Here is an 18,256-nt window from a genome sequence, read left to right on the forward strand (position 1 = left end):
TCAGGTCTTGACAACAGAGTCTCAATTTTCATGTCCTACAAGACAGACTGTAATCTGTCCTCAAGCTGTGCACCCAGTTTCTACTAACATTAGTGAGAACTACTGTATAACTTTTACAATGTCAGAAAAGAGTGCAGCCAACCATCAAGGCTGGTGTTTTACAGCAAGATAATTAGCCAGCTGCCTTGCAAATTGTAATGCCTCATGCTGAAGACCATCTCATAAAAGAGAAAGAAGCGATCCCAAGTGTTAGGAAGACGTTCAGAGCGTGATTGACTTTTTTCCTCATTAAAAACTAACAACTGCAGGGTGATGGTCTTGGCAGCCTGAAAGCCAGTGGGCTCTCTTTAATATCCAAGTTTTGAGAGGCAGCTTCCTAGATGCTAGTCCAGTGTATAACAGACTTGTCAGCTGTGTTATCTGTAATCTAGGTAGCCTATTACTAAGCGTTACAAGGAGGGAACTTCATTCCCTGTGACGTGTGTCTCTGTCTATGGCAGCAATGGCAGCTTTGACTCCTTTCTGTCTGCTAGATGATGCCCAGTAAGATACATCTTCAGCTGCCTCTTCTACACTCTGCTCTTGCAGGGAGGTAGCAGCAGCAGCTGCTGGGGAATGGCTCTGCATCATATACAGCATGGAGCATTCAGATGTATGGGAAGTGTTTGCTGCCCAAACAGATCTTTCTCACAGCCTCTGGGAAAGGGGACACAGAAATGGCAAATGGAAGCACCTACAACTGAAACTTCAGCCTCTAGCCCACTAGCAGGCTAAAGGTATAGGAACATGAAGTCTGTCTTGCAAAAGGAAATAAACATAGAATATAAGTATTTCGTAGCTTCAGTCTATTCAAGGGATTTTTATTTTTTTTTAATCTTTGGATGCAAATGTCTCCTTTCCTCACAGCTAGTTTCTCGTGCGTTGTATAAACCTGCTCTAATTCAGCACATTCCTGGAAAAAAACAAAAAAAAACCCACAAAAAAACAACCAACCAACCAACCAAACAAACAAACAAAAACCCCCAAAAAACAACAAACCATCAAAACCAAACAACCAAAAAAAATCCACCAAGCTATGAAGTCCTAAAAATTAAGCATACCTCAACTTTTGTCTCTTCATAATTAAAATATAATGAATGTTAACAGTACTGGTATTGTAACTTACTTTTAATTCAAATGAAGTTAGATCTAAAATGTGGGTAATAGTAGGAGTAGTAGATTCATCTGCTCTTGGTTTTGTAGGTAAGTTTCTGGGGCCTGAGAACTTTCCTTTCTGCTATATACACATGAGAATGAATGCCCAATTTCTGATATACATTTAATCCTACATTTTTCATTCAGTGTATGAGAAATGTCAGCAAAGATCAGCACATATGAACAGACTCCCCTCAGAAAGCAAAATTGGAGGATAGATTTTCCAGAATATGAGACACAAAGTACTGCCACCACTAGAGCCATAAAAAGAGCAGTGGGTGAGCTTTGTCCCATTTGCAAGCTTTTCTACAACCTAGACAGAAAAATGCAAAAATGAACATTAAAAGATTTTTTTTCACTATGATTTATTTGAAAATCAAAAATTTGAAAATCACAACTTTATGGTTATATAGAACACGTACAATGAAAATGGAAGACATAAACATTTATGCTGCTCTCTTTAAATTAAGCTGATTTTATTAGTCTCTGATTGTTAGGTATTTTTCCCCTTTCCTGAATTTTTCTATTTATCAAGAACATTCTTTTTCACCTTTCCCATGTTTTCTCTTTTTTTTTTTTTTTTTTTTAATTGTAGTTTTTTTTCTGTGCCGTACTTCTGAAATAAGATGGCTTTGCAAATTAAACTTTTCAATAATAGTCTAGTGAGGACAGCCAACACACAGACTTACAGTAAAAGAGAGTACTGTGAGGCAGAGAAAAAGTATATGACCAGGTTCATCTTAACTGAGTAAATAAACCATTTTAAATGATCCGACACATTATAAAAGCTCAATGGAAAATGCTGCCTCATTGAGACGGCATGGACTGCCAGTAGTCTATATTAATGCAATCTTTCATTTCCAGAATTTTATTTTAGAATCTTCTAGTACTAAAAGAATATTAAAATGGAATTTGTTTGACTCTCACAATACCAATATAGCATTGGAGAGTGTACCTATATGACTCAAATGCTTAGGGCTAACATTGTCTACATTTGGACCAGGCAGATCCACTATTTTATAACTTCTTTTTCATCCCTTATGAACATAGATACTCAAATAGAGCAGCCACACAATCCATGGAGTAATTACTATTGAAGTCCTACAACAGAGTTCACACTATTGTTCTTACAAAGGAGTTTGAAAATTAAATCTATCCACTTAGTAATTTTACTTAGTTGCCTACACTTAATTTTAAATATAATGGAGTAGCCGACACTCAGAAAAATTACTAACTCTTATTCAGGTTTGACCAGGAGATCTGTTGATGTCACTTGATATCTATGACAACATTTCCATCTTAAAAACAGCAATATCAAAATTTCTTTCCTTTAGTGTACTTGTAGAGATGCTTTCCTCCATGTATGCTGTGATGTGCTACTTGCACATCATGATGATGGAGGCTATGAAGAATTGGTGCTAAAAATCTCTACATACCTGGGGGACAAGGTATAGAATGTTTGCCTAAAACATTGCCAATCATTGGTATAATGTTTTACAAAAGTGTCAATTTAACAAACTTGTTTAATTCTACACAGGTTTCCATTGACATATACATTTTGTGAATTTATATTATGTTAAATGATGCACTGAACTATAAAAAGATCTGATGAAATTCATAGCTGCTATGAAACAGTCATGTTTCATTATATAAACTTGATATATTTTCTTCTTAAATGAAAAAAATCCTAACCAGGTTTCAGTTTCATGTCCCTGGAGTTTTTCTTAAAGATTTTTAACTTAATCAGAGAAGCACTTCTATGATAGATCAGCTTCTACAAAATATTAATTAGACTTCAAATGCACATTTAATCAATTTCACTACCAAGTGCATATTTTTCATATATGTATTCCTCACCCTTAAAGAAAGGATAATTCCGTTGTATACTGTTAAAATTTTATAACAAAGAGATGTTAATAGTTCCAGTTCTAAAACATTTTGGTATTTCATGTACTAATTTCAGGTTCTTTAATGTGGATAGTAGAAATTATTTTTCAGTTATATTTCATCCTGTCTTTAACTTTTATGCCTAATCTACAAGCACAAAAAAATAAATGTATGCTTTTTTGCAAGGACAACTTATGCCTACAAAGAGATCAATTACCGAAAAACATTGTCTATTCATATTATGTAAGATGCTAAACACAGCATCATAGGTGCCTTCACTTTCATATAATGTTGTTCTATAAATTTAGTAATAAAAGTTCCTAACTGTTTCTAAAAAATAATAACTATGGACCATGGGATTAGATCTTCTGTGGCAATTCGGGATAAATTAGTGTTGCAATCTATTATACTGGGGGAAAAAAATTATTACTGTTTGGATCTGGAAAATATAATCTTATCATATATTGACACTGTGAAAATCTGACATAATCTAAGATGTGTCCTTGAAAGTGTAAAAGGAACTTTTTTGAAGACCCCAATGGTTTTATCAACATATATGTTTGGAACAAATTTTGAGCATGAATTAACATTCAGGACATTAAAGAAAAAAAATAAGGCTTCCAAGTTAAAAAACCAAAACCTAAAAACCAAACCAACCAACCAACCAACCAAAAACTCACAAAGTTTTAAGATACAAAATAGCCCAGAAAATGCAACTGAAATGTAGAAAAGATCGGTGACCATCAAAATTTCAATTTTGAAAGTGAGAACAAAATGTAATTAAATTTAAATGACTAACAAAACTAAAGATGTATACAGAGTATTATAGTCCACTTCCCTCATTTTCTAAAAAGAAGAAAACTTAAACTCTGGTTTTGAAATGAAGTAGGAAAACATCACTCAAAATGACGCTGCAGATGGTACAGAAGTTTATCATATAACAAAGGAGGCATTGGACATTTCAAGGAGATTTTGAAGACAAAGTTCCACCTAATATTCTAAGTGGAACTTGCTGAGAGCGACTTTCTGAATCACCAGTATTATCTTCTAATAAAATCTCTGAAAATTGGAGAAATGCCAGAGAAATAGAATTTGGCATGATAATTTTAATAATGGGGGGGGGACACACATACAATGACATGGGCCACTAAAAGTGATGATCCAAAAACCAATATATTTGTTAATCATAAGAAAAGCAGATCATTCTATCATATATGTTAAATATATATTAGTAATAACAATACATGTTAAAGTGTTACTAATGCCATAAGTTCATGGAGGGTATGAAATCAACACACTGTCTTTTGCTAAGAAAATGATATGGTTTTGATACAGCTAGCAAGTTGATTGTCACAGAATACTTAGATGTGATAAATTGTTTAAATCTGTATCTTCTTCATTTGAAGGTTTTCATTAACTAGAATGTGGGACACATAAAACAAAAGACATACCTGGCTTTCTGTTCAGTTTCAAAATGTTGTTATTATGGGTTTGTTTATTAACAAAACTGTTTCTAGAGGATTCATCTTGACTGATTAAGTTTACCCCGATACAGTAGTTTTTAACAAAGAAAATGGATGACTATGGCCAATTCAAATCCAAATACAAAATGGATCAAATGTCTCTGTATGATAGGCAAAACCACATCTAATACCCAAGAAGGGAAAAGATATCTGTAGAAGGGGGGATTCTGGCTTGGAAAACAAGGACACAAGAAGAGATTTCTAATAGCTAAGAGTGTCGTTATGGGCTTAGTACAAAGAGGTGGCAAAACCAAGAATATCACCTGTGAATAGAAAACAGTTCATGATTTTGATGAAATAACTACAGCCATACAACTCTAGCACACACACCTCAAGATAAATGAGAAGACAAAGAGAAGAATTACAAAGAACTGCCTGGACTTTACTTTACATGATGTTATAAATTCAACTTTCTTGGATTACTCATCTCCAGAATACTAACAGTACTGACTTCTACTTGTTTTCATCTACTGATAGGCTTCTTAGGCAAAATAGACTACACTGGGCAGACATTGACTTTTGGTAAATTAATTTTGGAAATCAAATGTGGTTTAGCAAAAGAGGTGATGAACTTGCATCATTTGGATTCACATCAAACACATACTGTATAACACAATGTCATACTAAAGATACCTAATTTATGTTCAAGCACAGCGCTTAGGAATATGGACTCATGTAACTTATGTACATGAGGTGAAAATGCATGCATGTAGATGTGCTAGGGAAAACAAAGGCAGGTTTGCCTGTCATGATCATTCTTTGCAGCATTGTGTTACTCTGTTCTCTTTCATTTCATAGCTTTAGAGGGAAAAAAAGGATTGATTTGCATTTTTTCCTACATGTTCTTTAGGTAGGCTACACTAAGACTGGGTAAAGATCTTCAAGTGTGTTAACTATTATACTCAAGAAGCCAAGAAGCAATTCTTCCCCCCACTGATACAATACTGAGGCAAAGAGATGAGGTAGAGAGAGCACAGAGAGAAGACCATGTTGGATCATTCCCTTGAGGTGTCAGAAAACATTTCTTTAGGATGCTTTTTGACCAAATGCACAGTTCTTATGCCAGATCTGGGTCTAGAAAATAATTATTTCCTAAGTTTCACAGGCAGAAATGTTTTATGCTGTTTCTTGCAGTTTCAAGCTAAACAGTCTGCTGTGATAATTTGAAACGTACTAGTTAACCTATACACTGCTAGTAGTGGATCTATGGTATATCTGACAGCTTGATCTCTGACCTTTCCTCTTTTTTACCCATTAGAGTTGAGTCTCCTAAAATAATTAAATCTTTAGGGGAGTTCTCATTGTTTTGGCACAGTGCTGATCCTTCAAATTTGTCAAGCTTTAGTGCAAAGCCTTAACACAAGTGACCTGGACACATACCCGAGGCTATCTGGTTCCATGGACTGAGGTGTTGCAGATTATAGTTGGTTCATGCTTTTAGAACTACTGTTTTAATGCAACAAAATCCTCAGGATGAACAGAACATATAAGTAAAATTGGAGATAGAGTTAGTTGGTTACTATACATGTTTACAGATCAGTATGGTAGCACCAGCCACATACATAATTATTTCATACAGATTTGCTTGATATGGGTAAGAAAGAAAGATAAGGGTATTTGCATCACTAGTACTTTGAAACTTCTCATTTGTTTCAGAAACCTCAGTGTGTAGTTATCAAAGTTAGAAAAAGGATTTTTTTACTTATTGCACATTAGCATTTGTGAAACATCTAAAGTTTTAATAGAAAAAGAGATAACTACTTGCTTTAAATTCCTCTAAGCCATCCAGTACACCAAAGGCTTATTGGTGTGCATATGGAATTCACTGTTCAAGATTGAAGAGATTAGAGGGTTTTCTGCACCCTTTCTGCCTTCTGATCAAAGCAATTTAGGACAACACCCCCAGATAACATTTATATACATAAAATTGAACAGGAAATGGTAAGTGTTTCTTTCTGTATCCAATTCATTAGACAAAAAAACAGAGGGAGGTAGGTGAGTGTGATCCATCTTTTATTTCTTAACAGTTTTCTGAGCTGTACTTGGGTATAAAGAGTTTCTTCATCTGGGCAACCTTATTTACAGCTTAATTGCTGTGCTAAACTACTCACCAAGAAAGCTGCAAAGGAAGAAAAACCCAAACCAAACAGAACTCCTGAGGCTAGATACTTCTAAAAGCACAACAAAAACTTTAACTCAAATTTAGAAATATCTCTTTCTCCTGAGACATTTCATTATTTTTAGGAATTACATGTTCCACAGTCTTTTGGGGCATACTGTTTAAGAAGTGGAAGATTAACTTTTTTTTTTTTTTTTTTTTTAAAAAAAGAACAACTAGAATGCTAAGCAAGTTGAGGCAAGAAAAAGTAGTTAAAGATAAAAAAATGGTACAATAATCCATTCTGAAAGTACGCATGGATTATTTAATAGATTGGAAATTGTTTGTGAATTTTACTATGCACTAGATCCTACCTATAACAACACTAACTTATAAAAGAACAATTTGAAATTCAACATGAGCATTAATGTTGTAAAGCTTTGGGGATTCCAGATAACACCACAACATCAAAATTAATGATTTTCATTACTGATGAATTTGTGTTCCAAATGCCCTGAGATGAGGTGGGCTTCAACTCTTTCCTACATCATGAAGGGCAACAATTTTTCAGGTTACAGCTGTAAACCAGGCAACAGGGACATGTAATCTCTGAGCGGATTGCTAAAGTGTACATAAAGTGACTTCAATATCTTTGGACAATTAGTGGGTCAGAAGTTTTCTACAAGAGACATATGTGAATACCTTTAAGTATGCTCTAACAACAAACTTCTGTCTGTGCAAGCTTCATATTTAAAGCTGTGTTTGATATGTTTGGTTTTGACTGGGACAAGAACTACATACAATCTCTTTTCTGTTTTAGCAGCTCTCATAACACAACAAATTATTAACAATAAGCATTATTACTACAGAAAAAAAAAATCTGAAGTTATCTCACTGTCAATTTTTTCCATGTAAGCTGCAAAAGCATAATCTTAAATGATCTTGCAAGCTACATAGTACATGCCACATGCTCAGGAAAGCAGAATAGGAGATGTAAATAATGTCTCTGACATGAGTAATGTCATTAAAAAGTTACCTACAACTAAAGCAAGAGTAACAGCAAAAAATATAAACTGGTTGACTCGCTGCATTATGTGCAGAAACACAGCACACACATATCTAAAATATGATCTTTATGCTTGATGCAGAGCGGAAAGAAAGGGTGAAGCCTCTCTATTCTTGTCTTTGTTGGGAAAAAAAGCTGGGTTATTATTTCAAGTTAGATAATACAATTTCAGTTAAAATTAGACAGCAAAAAGTCAAAGTTCAAGAGAATTAAAGCTTAAGATAAAGTTTAGACGATCCTATTGACTTTAAGAAAGGCCATGAAGTCATGTATAAACTACAAGGTGCCTTTTTTTCCGCATATTTTTACTGTGTTTTAGTATAGATACACCTGCTTTGTTATCAAACACCCCTGCATTTTAAGCCAGCCCTGACCTGTGTTGCAGACTTTTGCTGCTTTGACACTTACTGCTGTGCAGGTGAGCCTGTGAGTTTAACAGAAGCAAAGTGTGTCAGTCCACAAAGCAACAAGTAATTTTGTTGCTGCTAAACCGAAAGGTTAACTTGACCTGACAGCACTCAATAGGGAGAACCCAAGATCTCCAATTTCAGCAGACTTGTAACAAGCAAGCATATCACCCATGCAGCTCCCCTGTCCCTCACTTCCAAAGATTTAAATAGAGCTTTTTTTTCCAGCTATTTCAGCTCTAATTTCCACACCCAGGTCAGGCAGAATCACTTCATATTAAGAAAAATTCAATGGCAAATCAATGGCCAGCCACCCTCAGAAAGACTGTTCTGCTTTGTCTGCCTAGGCAAATCTCTTACCTCCCTATCCCCTCATATTCCCTTTTACATGCCTACTGCTTTCACCCTACATCCCCCAGCACTGCTCCGCTGTTATGTCCAAACATGGGCTTCTGCTCCATGCACCCTCTGAACACATGTGCCTGGTGATGCAATTCCTTTCCGCTTTTCCAGTCCTGCTCCTCATTCTCTCTAGCCTGCAGATCCAATCACCTTCCCCTGCCAACACCACACAAGGCAAACCAGAAGCCCTGTCAGGCATTGAGTCCCTAAGGTGATCCAGAGAAAATAAACAGTGAATCTTGTAAAAACATTTGGTACAATCAGCCTCAAACCTTGACTCTGATTTATCTTCTGGTGGGATCCCATGTCTACCTAGCTCAATCTGCATCTCAGACTATTATTTCCACTATTGATAAGATATGGGAACACATTATTTTCTTTAAAAAAATTAATTCTTGTAAGAAATGTGATATCTCTAAAACTTGTGCAAAGATACACTGACAGATTAACGAAAACCCAGTTTTTATAGCTATGAAACTGTTTACATTAAACAATGTTATCTATATGCAGTTATAGTTTCTAATTTATTTACATATTTTCCTCCAGTTAAGCTCTTACATAGTATCCACAGAAGTGACCACCAGCAGGCTGGGACCAACATTAGCCTAATGTCTTCCAAGTTTGCAGTTACCATGGATACATGCTTTTGTGATATTTTAATTCTAAATTTCTGAAGGCAATAGGATGATCTAACTAAAAAGTTCTATTCGTTTCCTTGTTTGAGTATTTTAATGGCTTTTAGTCACCTATTTGTGACTATTTCCTTTTTCACAAGCTTCCACTGTGAAAATCCATGCCCTAGCAATGCTCAGTTCCCATGAAAAGACAACTTCATTCATAGTTGAGCATAAATGAACCATTTGGTGACTTCTCTTGAATTAAAGGTCTCATGGATATGTCACATCCTTTACTAAACCATCCTTTTCTAGATTTCTGCAGTGTTCACATTCACACACAGACAGTGAATAGTATGAAAACACCAATTTAAACTGGTGCTCAACAAAGGGAAAAAAAAGATTACATTACATTAAAAAAATGGAGGCTCTACTCAGTGCATAATGCAGATTGCAACCCTAAATGATATGAGTGAGACCTATGAACTGATATTCACCAAGCTATCCTACTAATCCTTAAGATGTTTTCCAGAATAATAACCCTTTTCCAATTTCAAAAGCACAACACATGTTTAGTATAATCTCAATTTCTAAATCTGGTGGCCAGCTGAACCTCTTGGCTTATAAACAGGATAATTTTACCTGGAATAGTTGCTTTTCCTGTGCCAACATTTTTTTTTTCTCTTGTGTTTTTAAAAAAGAATTCCTGATGGGATTAGACATATTATCAAACTACAGCAGAATAACAATTTAGGATTAGTCAGATGATCCAATAACTGTCTGTGGCACACTTTTGGACTGCAGCAAATGCTAGGTAATATAACTCACTTTACCTCTCTTACTGTGAACTAAATGAAGCTGAAAAATCCTGCACCTTTAGGGCAAGTAGTATACATATAAGCAGTAACTAGGGTATTGGGTGATGCATGATTCTTTATTAGACTACAGTAATTCAGTCCTCTGCCTGAGACCTAGATGATTTAGGTATATTAACCCCACTGATTTTCAGAGCAGACAGTTTCCTACACTGCTTCCCTCTCCTAGATGATAAGAATATCTCTTATTTCTTTTATTTTCTTCATCTTCCTTTATGTGATTTTACATTGATTGTCTTTAGCTAGCGATACTTTCCCCAAAGGCCAAGATCTTTGATCTATCTGATTATCTGAGCCAATGTTATTTAATTATATATGGATAATGGTATTAGAATCTGGCCAGAGAGCTTTTAGAAAAGATTCCAGGAAATATTAGGGCTATATTGCTTGAAGAACAATTTATCTGTCCCTATATAAACTCTTATTTTTTGTTTTCTACTGCTGCTATAACCCTAGATGTTTCTAGTAAATCTCCTAGGAACAATTTATTCAAATGGAAGTGTGATTTTTCAACTAATCATATCCCCTCAAAATGTCTATTTCCATGATTAGCTTGATGATTTTCTTTTTGATGCTGACATGATAAGGTGAGGGAGATGATACTGGTTTTACATAAGAAATAAAAGTAATTCTTATTTTACACCTGTTACGTAGGAATCCAGGCTATTATGAAGTCAAATAAAGTTTACAAGAAAAAAAACAATAGAGATTAAGTAATTAAAAAACCTAAATGTAGGGAGTTTATATGATAAATACATAATATATAGTAAAATATATAATCTATAATATATAATAAAATATATAATCTATAAATAATATATAACAAAATGAGTTTTTATAGCAATCTGTTGCAGTTGCTGAAGGAAAAGCTTTTTTTTCCCAAGAAAGGTATAACAAATGGTGAACAGATACTAAGTAAAAATCAATCCTAATTAAGAAACAGCAGGTAGTAACATTTTAAACCATTAGTACTGAACAATTCAGATGTCACTTCTGCAGGTTGATGAAAAAACTACAAGAAGAAATATGTCATGTATAGATAAGTAGAGTTGTGGATTTTCCTTTCTCTGAGGTCTTTGAAGAAGAGCTTATGTTCTTCAGGAAAACATGCTTTAGTCAAACACAGTTTATTGAAATTAATATTAATACCTGGATTAAATATAATGTCTTATTAAATGTAATGTTTTAGGATTGAACTAGATGGTCAAAATTTTTCTTTCTTATCAGAATCTTTATGAACTGAAATGTCATATAAAACTACATATAACTGAAATCTCAGATGTATTGTGTTGACATATGTAAGAGTGAGAAGGAAGCAGCCAGCCCAAATTTTATACAAGTAGAAATTAAAGAAATAAAGTATCCCAAGATACAAAGTGTAGGTCCCTGTGGACTTGACATCTGAAAAAGAATATCAAAAGCCACCATTGTACCACCAGGATAGTATTTTGTTAAATAGAAAAATTTGTTCTCTTCCACATTTTAAATAGAAAAAAAACCAAAACAAAACAAAAACAAACACCTTATTGAAGGACATGATCATTAAAGAAAATTATATAAAAGGATTAAAATAAATCCTTAAGTAACAGTACATTTTAAATGATAAAACTTTGTTAGCAATTTTACCTCTCCCTCCTAATTTTTCCTTGGGTGCAACCCCCAGTAACATTTTCTTGGGGCCATTAGCACTTGGAAATAACCCAGTTTGATTGGTGTAGGTAGTTGCAGAGCTTGGGAACCTCATTTCAGAGATACATTACACCTCCATTCAAAGAAGCTCTTTTTTTTAGAGGTCTCGTGGCTTTAGCTGGATTACTAGCATTCAGATGGACAACATAGTTTAAAGTTACAAATTCTTAAAATCTTCAGCACAGGGATATCTCATTCATGTAATATGATGAACTGGAAAAAAGCTTCTGCTAATGAAGAATTAATATAATTTATAGGCTTTGTTCTGTTAAACCGACCACTGAAAACACTAAGATGTTTTACCAGTCAAATTTCTCCAGTGAAAAGAGTTTGTTTACAATTGGACACCAAGATGCTTGTCACTACAGCACATGAGGAGTGGCATGGTCCCTATTCTAAGGCAGTGCTCTGACATTATGTTCTCAGCCTTGCTCCATTACAGTTTGACAATCGACAATATTTTTAGTGGTTTCAGTGGAGCAAGATATATTCTCAGGTATTGCAGATCATAGCAGAACTGATTAATAAAATCCATCTGTAACTGACAGACTGATTTGCATTTCCTTACTATTTGTTCATACACCGGAAGGCAAGGGGGTATTGAAGTTATACCCAAGAGGAAGTAGTGTTTTACTTGGGTAAATTACCCATTAATATAAAAACCTGAAATCTGAAGATATTAGTGGTTTGGATGGCTATTGTGGTAACAAAAGACACTCCCTCCAGGAGTACAGTATGGTCAGTGTTAATGCACTAGCATGGTATGCTCTACCATGCGCCGTACTTAGGCTGCTGTAGCCATTATAGGGGGCGTGCTGGGACACACAAAATGACCAGCACACCAAAGTTAAAACAGGTTTTAACTGCAACTTTCTGCTGCGCTGAGAGCCCATTAATTCAAATCCCAATATCATACAATTGCACAAAAGGCCACAAACTTAAAAAATAAAAAGTCACATTCTTTTATCTGCTTCCTTGATTTTCAGCCCTTTGGGTTCATCTTTTCAAGTTGCTCTCCTTAACTACGAGGGTGTTAAACAGGGATTAGCTGATCTCAGTTCTATAGTAGTTGATACTCACGAAAAGCATCACATATTGTGACCTTTACAATAACATACTAAACACTGGCAAGATTTTTTTTTTTTTTTTTTTTTAAAGACTCAATCAATGATCATATTGAGGCACTAAAATATATTATGTGGACTTTTCTACTAAGGTAGATACAGACTTTGGAGTCTTGAAATAAAGCAAGGAACTAAAAATATTTCTGAAAAATGAACTGCTAGCTCTGCTTTTAAAAGAAACTAGTATTTGTGACTGCAGAAGTGTGACAGTTTCTACATGGGTAATTTTCTTAATAGAACCTGCAGAAATAGGGCAGAAATTCCAACGAGTGAAAAAACATCAGTCATATGATTTAACTTTTAAATAAATTCAATGTGTGTGAAGGAAATGTAGTAGTTGTTAGGTATTTCATGAACAGAGTTCACTTTACACAGATGCTGGAGACATCAATGAAAAGATCAAACAAGTAAAACATTCACAGGGAAAAGGGAGAACTGCTTTGCGCATTTAAAATTTTTTTACCAATTCCAAGGAGAAAACCTGAAATATTTTTCTCAGGTTACCTCATGCAACTTGGCAACAATTCACATAGGATATTAATCATAAATCATTAAAAAATATGAAGAAGACCTCATGAAAGCTCACAAAAAATATGGTAAACTATATTAAGCCTCTAAGCATTTCCTTAGAAATTATCTAGATGGTTAATTAAAATACTTTAATCTTATTGAAAAATATAGTGCTGTTTCACCATTGCGTTATAGGACAGTAAACCAAAATGCAAACTTTGTCTGATTGTACCTATAACGTCAGTCACACTCTGTAGAACAGGGGAGTTTTAACTCTTCATACCTTTTGAAAGAAAGCATAGCAGAGTGAAAAATATGTACAAAACTATTACTACAGTATTTCCCAGTGTGTGGATTGACTATTGGTGAAAGAAATGATTTGTCACACTTTTTTTTTTTTTTTTTTTTTTTAGCACCACACTTTAGCCAAAAAAAGATGACAAGTCAGTTCTTAAGTGCTCTTTCCACTCGTAAGTATTCAGAAGCCTATCACTCTGATGTTACAAGTCTTATTGTGAAATAGGAAGTTGGAAGAAAAAGAGTTTCTCTGAAGAGATTCATTTAGGACAGCCCAAATGGAACAGTGACTATATTTGCCAGAAGCACAGATGCAGAAAATTTTGACCCATCTATAAGCTGCCTACAGACCTGTCCCCAGAATAGTAAGGAATTACATATGGCAAATGCTGCATATTTCAGCCTATACTCATGAGGTTCCCATCATCTTACATGTGGTTTTTTTTAAAAGGCCTTTATCCTGAATAATCTAATTGGTTGGTTTTATGTATTACTTCACAACAACAGATTTCAGAATGGACCCTGTTCAGTACTTGTTTCTTGGATTTTGCCTTTATCTTTGATGGTACATGGCACAATACAAAGGATCCCTTCTTGAAACCAGTAGTTTAAGTCACTGTCATTCATTTTGGCTGCAGGAAAAGCAGGAATGCTCAGACGAGCTGCTTTCTTGTCTTAAATGAAAGGTATCTCCCAACTTCAGGAGTAGTAAGCAACATTTTGGGGCAATGATTTCTTAAATGAAAATGAAGAGAAGGAATCAGCAGAGCTGATACAAGTCAAATTTTCAGCGTGCCTCCATTATCATAATACTTATCTTTATCCACTTGAAGATACAGAAATATTTCCATGGAAATTATCTCTTCTAAATTATTGTGGCTAATGCGTGTCTGCTTTATGTCCAGGTGAATATTCCTGTGCTTAGAAATAGCATCTTGTATGCAGACTAGCATCTGGCCTCCTTACAATGTTATATAACGAAGACTACTGGAAAAATTTCTAACAATATAGTGGTCTTGACAACTTCAGTGTGGCAGTTTGAGTGAGAATCTTTACAAAATGTATTACTGCTTTCGACATAAACATTTTGTACTGCTTATTCACATTGCTAGGTAATCCATGTCCGTGAACAATTTATTATGACCTCCCCTTCTTAATATTACGTGTATGAACAATGTCACCCTATCCAATTTCATGTTTTGTTCATATCTGTTCACAGATGAGACCATTTGGTGCTGAGAGATGCATTCCCAGGGATATATTAAAACCACTTCCATGGTGTCTACCTGAATTTTAATGTATTAGGGTTTGAAAGCACCCCTATTTCTAAAATATGGTTCAAAACACTGCCATTTCCTTTCAAAACGCACAAGTCCTCTTAGATGTGAGGTCCCCTAGACACAGATATTGATTTACATGACCTTTTGTGCACTTACAAAGATAGGAAATGATAATCATTATAATAGTGAAAAAGAACATGACAGAAAAAAATAAAACAAGCCTTTGAAGTTAAAGCAACCTAAAAAAATCGATAGCGTTTAATACTATCTCATCTGATTCCAACAAATTTTAACATATATTTTCAACATAATAATATGTACACTTGAATGACTGTGTAAATCATGAATGATGATGTTTTACTGGGTTTGTACCGTATTTTTAAATCTCTACATATTAAACATCTGAGATTCAAGGGCTTCATATGATTTAAGACAGTTTTGGGAAGATTTTGAGTCATTTACATTTGTGATAGACACTAATGGGCCAAGTCATCTCTTTAATCTACAGTATCATGCAACACAAATCACAGTTTTAGGGCTTCTAAATATGCTACTTTCAAAAAAGGAAATTGTTGATAAAACACTTAGTTAGGGAGAGAGATACATAGGAAGAGAAGCAATCTTAGTAACCATGATTAAATTTCTCTCTTGAAATCAGTGCAAACCATAGATAGTCTTCAGACAAGTGTGTCTGTGGGGAGAGAGGGGGAAGGGATGAGTACGGGTTTTCTTCTACAGGTAGGCAAAGGGGTACATTGCAGAAAATCCCTTAAAATTACTGTTGCCAGTATGCTTCTAAAGAGTATAATTTTATAGATATAATTAGTATCCAGGGTTCTCTGTCCTCCACTAGAAACTAGATGATTCACAAAAAGAAAATTAAAAGTTAAAGGTCACTTATTTGTATAGCTCATCTCTCTATAGTTGTTCCTGGCTACTTTAGGAAACAAAATACTCAGATGCTTTTTGTCTTATCCAGAAAAAAAATGTATTACCATTGCCCCAAAAGCCTATACATACTTTCTCTGAACCAGTGCATAGATCTGAACTCCCGTTGAAGACATCCTATTCAAATAGACCTGTGAGTGAGTGAGCATTTAGCAGTAAAGCATTGATATTTTTCTGGTACCGTTACTTTCTTTAATTAAGGTGTCCAACAATGTTTTTAAAATGCAGAAAGGAAAATAAATAAAAAAATAAATAAATAAATAAATAAAGGCAATATCTGAAAACTGGAATGAAACAATTACAGACACAAATGCACTACACTGGATAGTTACAGAAAAGTCATGCGATCAGATTATTACTAATAAAATTTAATTAAATTAGAGAGAGATTTTCCCAGACTTTCCCTCCAAAACAGAGAAAACTTTACAAGTATTATAGAAAAGTAATCAAGATCCATTATGCTTAGAAATACTGAAACTTTAGCAGCCCAGACATACCTATCTACAAGTGAAGGATTTAGCTACTGCCCATGCATATTAAGGAGTATAAACTTTGAAGTAAATATTGCAATAAAGCAGGTAATATCACTCACCAGCTGAAAAACTTTTAAAGATATTTTTTTATCTGCTTTATTTATTTGCTTCAATAGACTAATGTTAAAAAGTTTTTCTCTCCACCTCAATGATTTTAGGATACGTAAACCAGTCAAAAATTTCTAAAACTAATCTAGTTTTACATTATGATTGTATGGAGGAAGCAAAAGATTTATTTAGAGGCTTATTTTAGAGAAAGTACACTCAAACATCACATCACAGAAGTTATCAAAGCACTAGCATATACAGTGAAAAATATTTTAATTTAATTTGAGAAGCCTTAATTATGTTCCCTCTCCAACCTCTTCCCCAAAGACATCACAAAGTGGGTTATTATTATTGTTTATCTTCTGTTTATGTTTTAGAGAACTTTAAAGGCTAAAGCATTTAAACCTCTAGTTAAATGTGCTCTTTTCTCATAAATAATTTAATTCAGATCAACACATTTATAAGCACTCCAAGTGAGGAGAATACTTATATATGTATTTTTATCATGCTTAAGCATATGCTGACTCATAAATTGGATAAGCCTGAAAGTTTTTTTTTAGCTACTAGATTTATTCAAACTCTTCTACTTAAAGGAAACCCTTAGCCTCTACCCTGTTTTATGCCTTGAACTGATGTGCAGACATCTCTCCCTTTTATTGTCATATCTTTGCTTCCTTTGACAACACAGTTAAAAATGAAGAGCTTGTCAAGTCCAAATAAGAGTTTATGCAAGCTATGTGTCTATTCTATGTGCTGAGAAATCAGAATAAAACCAAAGCAGACTCTTTTTCTCCAGTCCATGATTACAGAGTTGTGATACCTCCATGACTACAGAGCATACTACAGCTGAAGGCCCCATCTCAGACAGATCTCTCCACTGACTTTGAGGCAGTAGCTTCATAAAAGGAATTTGAATCAACACCTCTCTTTGACTTTTCTCAGAGCACACAGATCAACCATCAGAGATGTGCTTGTCAGAGCCACAGTGGAACAATGTCCTGAAACTTATGCTTGAATTTATATATGCTGTCAATCTTACTACTTTCAATATAGTTACATATATTCTGAGACATATTCATTCAACATTTTAATGGAAAAGGGAGCATTAACAGGTGACTATAAACACACTATTTTCTTTAAATCCACTGCAGAGATTTAAATCCAGTATAAGAATGTCTTAAAAATACTCCATAAACCTCTCCCCGGAGCCACGAATTTAAAAACAGATAATAACTTCAGCAACTATTATTTTGGGGAAAATTGAGCCATTATTGAAGCTATTGAGGAGGAATATTGGTATGCTACAGTTCAGTTTCTTACACAAAGAAACTGAAAAAGATAATACAAGGCTTTACTACAAGACCACTATAAATGATGATTTTGTCTTGTTTCAGTTCTTTAAATGTATAAGAATTAAATGGATCATTGAAATAAAAAGTTTAGAGAATGGACCAGATGATAAGCTACAATCTCTTAAATTCTATGCCAGTTATCAGTATAGCATATTCATATTGCACTTTAGCATTTTTGTAGTATGAATCTTAATCTTATGTCATCAGTGTTCAAAATCTAGTGATTTTCAACTTGTGGTCCATGGGTCTTCTAAGCATTTGTGAATGATAATAGAAAAAAATAGTACATTATGAACAACATTATAGTAAATTCAGGGCACATCCCTACATTGGGAAAGTTAGGTATCCACAGGGTGAAACAATGTTTTTCAACAAGAGAAAAAAAAAAAAAAAAAAAAAAAAAAGGGTT

At 34.3% G+C, this 18,256-nt stretch overlaps 1 protein-coding gene across 1 annotated transcript in view; it reads right to left on the reverse strand.

Annotated features, from left to right (window-relative positions):
* Positions 1-18,256, reverse strand: part of KCNH8 (potassium voltage-gated channel subfamily H member 8) — a 133,368-nt gene that overhangs the window by 80,045 nt on the left and 35,067 nt on the right. The window contains exon 4 of the mRNA XM_026842982.1: positions 480-621. Coding sequence (XP_026698783.1) covers positions 480-621 — 142 coding nt within the window. The remainder of the gene's footprint in view (positions 1-479; positions 622-18,256) is intronic.

Source organism: Athene cunicularia (assembly GCF_003259725.1).
Source record: "Athene cunicularia isolate RWA chromosome 2 unlocalized genomic scaffold, athCun1 chr2_part1, whole genome shotgun sequence".
Taxonomy (NCBI): domain Eukaryota; kingdom Metazoa; phylum Chordata; class Aves; order Strigiformes; family Strigidae; genus Athene; species Athene cunicularia.